Source organism: Contarinia nasturtii, unplaced genomic scaffold (genome assembly GCF_009176525.2).
Source record: "Contarinia nasturtii isolate CC-2019 unplaced genomic scaffold, AAFC_CNas_1.1 Cnas_scaffold_6672, whole genome shotgun sequence".
In the NCBI taxonomy this organism is placed as follows: domain Eukaryota; kingdom Metazoa; phylum Arthropoda; class Insecta; order Diptera; family Cecidomyiidae; genus Contarinia; species Contarinia nasturtii.
In genome coordinates, this window is record NW_022203925.1 from 1 (window position 1) to 2,676 (window position 2,676).

Below are 2,676 nucleotides of genomic sequence, written 5' to 3' on the forward strand. Positions count from 1 at the left end.
GTTAAAACTAACATCAGATTCAGTTTTCTCGTGCCAAAAAACCACCTATAAAACCACCTGTCTATTTAAATAGACACCACAACACAAACAGAGACGAAGGGTCTCACTCATCGTCTCATTTCAAGATTGTTCACTAAGCATACATATCATTACTTACATTCTTACTCTGACTCTAAATACAATCCTACAGTGTGCACAACCTTTAAATTTCTCATTTCTAATATTTCACCAAAATAATTCACCGGCTCTCGCCTCTTTAGTTAAAATTCCACAGCCGATGATGACGCATTGAGCGTCGAAGCAATTGTTCTGTGAAAATAAATATTTATAAGACAAAAAAGTGTTTTTTACTCAATTAACGTATTCTTATTTATTTAATGAATTGTTTTTGAGGTGAACGATTATTTTAAGGAAAAAAAAACAAATAATTTAAAGTCATGCATAATTTTTTTTTTATTTATCTAAAGCAATTGACTTGAATGGGAAATTCCGTTATTCGATCATTCGACTGTCAATGATAAACTCTCATCATATTGATGACAACTTGTTATCAACAGAATCTGTCTCAATAGCTAAGAATTATAATGTGTTACTTTTAATTTTCTTCTCGTTTTCCTTAATTAGCTGCTGGAATGCTGGATTAGCGCACATCTTTAAAGCATTTTTCAAGTCAAACCAACCAAATTCAGTATGCTCACTAGAGAGTTTTGGACTTTTTCCTGATTTCAATTCAGCAAACCAAAATACATTGATTTTTCCTGGTCCGGGAGTTTTCTCGAATCGCTTATTTCTATGAATATGCAGATCGCTTTCAGTGTAATTTGTTTCCTCTTGTACTTCTCTCAATGCCGCTTGGAAATCATTCGCATCACTTTGTTCGACTCCACCTTGAAATTCAGAATAATTGCGAACATTTTCGTAAGCGGATTTATAAAAATTGTTGTTTGCAACTTTAGCAACTTTGTGTAAGTATTTCAAATGGTTCTGAATAATATTTATCTAACATGCATTGCTCTCGAGAAGTTTGGACATATCGAGTATTTTTCATGCAAATTGTTAATTGTTCCAGTCAGTTTTTTTTATTTCTACAAAAAATTTATTGCAAAGTTACGCTCCAAAAACTATCAATTTGTATGATAAATTCACGATGGGTCGAAACTCTTTGAGAGCAGTGTATAATATACACTATACACTGTATATCAATATTATCAAATGAAAAAGACTAGAAAATTTCTGCAAAAGTAAATGTTTACCTTTTGGTGGGCCCCAGCTGTTGTCTTTTTTGATTGATTTCAGAAGTAGGTATTCAATTTTATTACCGGTGCGGCGAAAAATAATTAGTCCTGCGCCTTTTTTAGCCATAGAAAAATGGACTAAGGACAGAATCAGAAGTACTGCGAATATCTTTGCTTGCATCTTGTATGAGTGACTGGATACTGGAACCACAATGTGTTCAAATGGGAACGATCTACACAATTTATAGCAATTTTGTTTGGTCTTGTTATTGCAAATTTTTATTGGGTTGTTTTCCAAATTCATGAATTTGCGTCATTACATAGCAAATTTGTGTTATTATTAATGTGCGCATAAATTATTTAAAAAAACATTCGCTTCAATGTTAAATTTTTTATTTTTTTAACTACAATATTAGGTAATTCAAATGTGTGCTTTGTTTTTTAGATCATTAATATTTCAAAATTGGATGAAAAATAACAGGGATGTCTGTTGACACATTAAACGTGTCAAGAGCAGAAACCAAAAAAAAAAATTAAAAATAAAACATTGAAGCAAATTCTCCATCTGTTGCTTTTAACTAATTGCTGCGCATTAACACACATTTGCTTTGCAATGACGCAAATTCAGATCGTGTTTTTTGATTATTGATCAGAATACAATCATCAAATTTCTTTGTTCCCATGTTTGTCCAATTCACTCCCCAAAAAATGATCCAAAAAAAAAAAACGAAAAAACGCTGATGCTGCTCACACGATAAAATTTGATTTTTCGGTTACCCATGTCGAATTTGTTGGAATTCTTGTAAAATAATCCCCTCCTTGTAAAATAATTTGAAGACGTATGTCAATTGTTATAAATTATTATAATTCATAAAATGATGTAAGATTTTTTCTTCAAAAGTACGACCAGAATAATTACTATGAAATGAAAACATAATATATGAATTGTTGTTAACCACTCAATACAATAACTTAACTTATGGCAATTTTATTTAGGTAGTTTATTGCCATAGTGAGCGCATGCCATTTTTAACATTGATTATTCTATTTAGAGAATTACTAACGGCGACATTGCAAACCTAGCTTCAAACATTGAAACGAAATCTATGACAGGCAAAGAAAACATCTGCCGTTGGCAGGTCGTTATTTTTTGATGAAAAGTTTCATGTAAATCATTGAATTTGAACGCTTTATCACACCGGTTTCTGGCATTAGTTTTGATGTTTTTCATCATCTGTCGCAAAGGTCCATGTGCACACATCAGGAAAGTATTCAATGGCTTGTTAATTCGAATTCATTAGCTCAACGATGACCAATTTTCGTGCTTGAAATCGAAACGCTACAAATACCGAAACACATTTGCTAGACGATTAGCACGACTAGCCAATATCTTGCCAGGCAGTTGCTCTTCTTTTTACTTTTCCGCACACACCTAGTGTGT

General features: G+C 32.2%; 1 protein-coding gene across 1 annotated transcript; it reads right to left on the reverse strand.

Moving 5' to 3' along the window:
* Positions 1-428: 428 nt before the first annotated feature.
* On the reverse strand, positions 429-1,460 carry LOC116351956 (bis(5'-nucleosyl)-tetraphosphatase [asymmetrical]-like). The gene is made up of 2 exons (XM_031784111.1): positions 1,254-1,460; positions 429-887 (listed from the first exon to the last, which is right to left on the reverse strand). The coding sequence occupies exons 1-2, from the start codon at positions 1,414-1,416 to the stop codon at positions 580-582; spliced, it is 471 nt and encodes a 156-aa protein (XP_031639971.1). The 5' UTR covers positions 1,417-1,460; the 3' UTR covers positions 429-579.
* Between the last annotated feature and the right edge of the window lie 1,216 nt (positions 1,461-2,676).

What these genes read in the sequence shown, in the direction of transcription:
- LOC116351956 (XM_031784111.1), bottom strand. Translation starts at nt 1,416, where the DNA reads ATGCAAGCAAAGATATTCGCAGTACTTCTGATTCTGTCCTTAGTCCAT. An exon ending in CAGCTGGGGCCCACCAAAAG is followed by an intron (nt 888 to 1,253) that starts GTAAACATTTAC and finishes CTGAATTTCAAG; the next exon opens with GTGGAGTCGAACAAAGTGAT.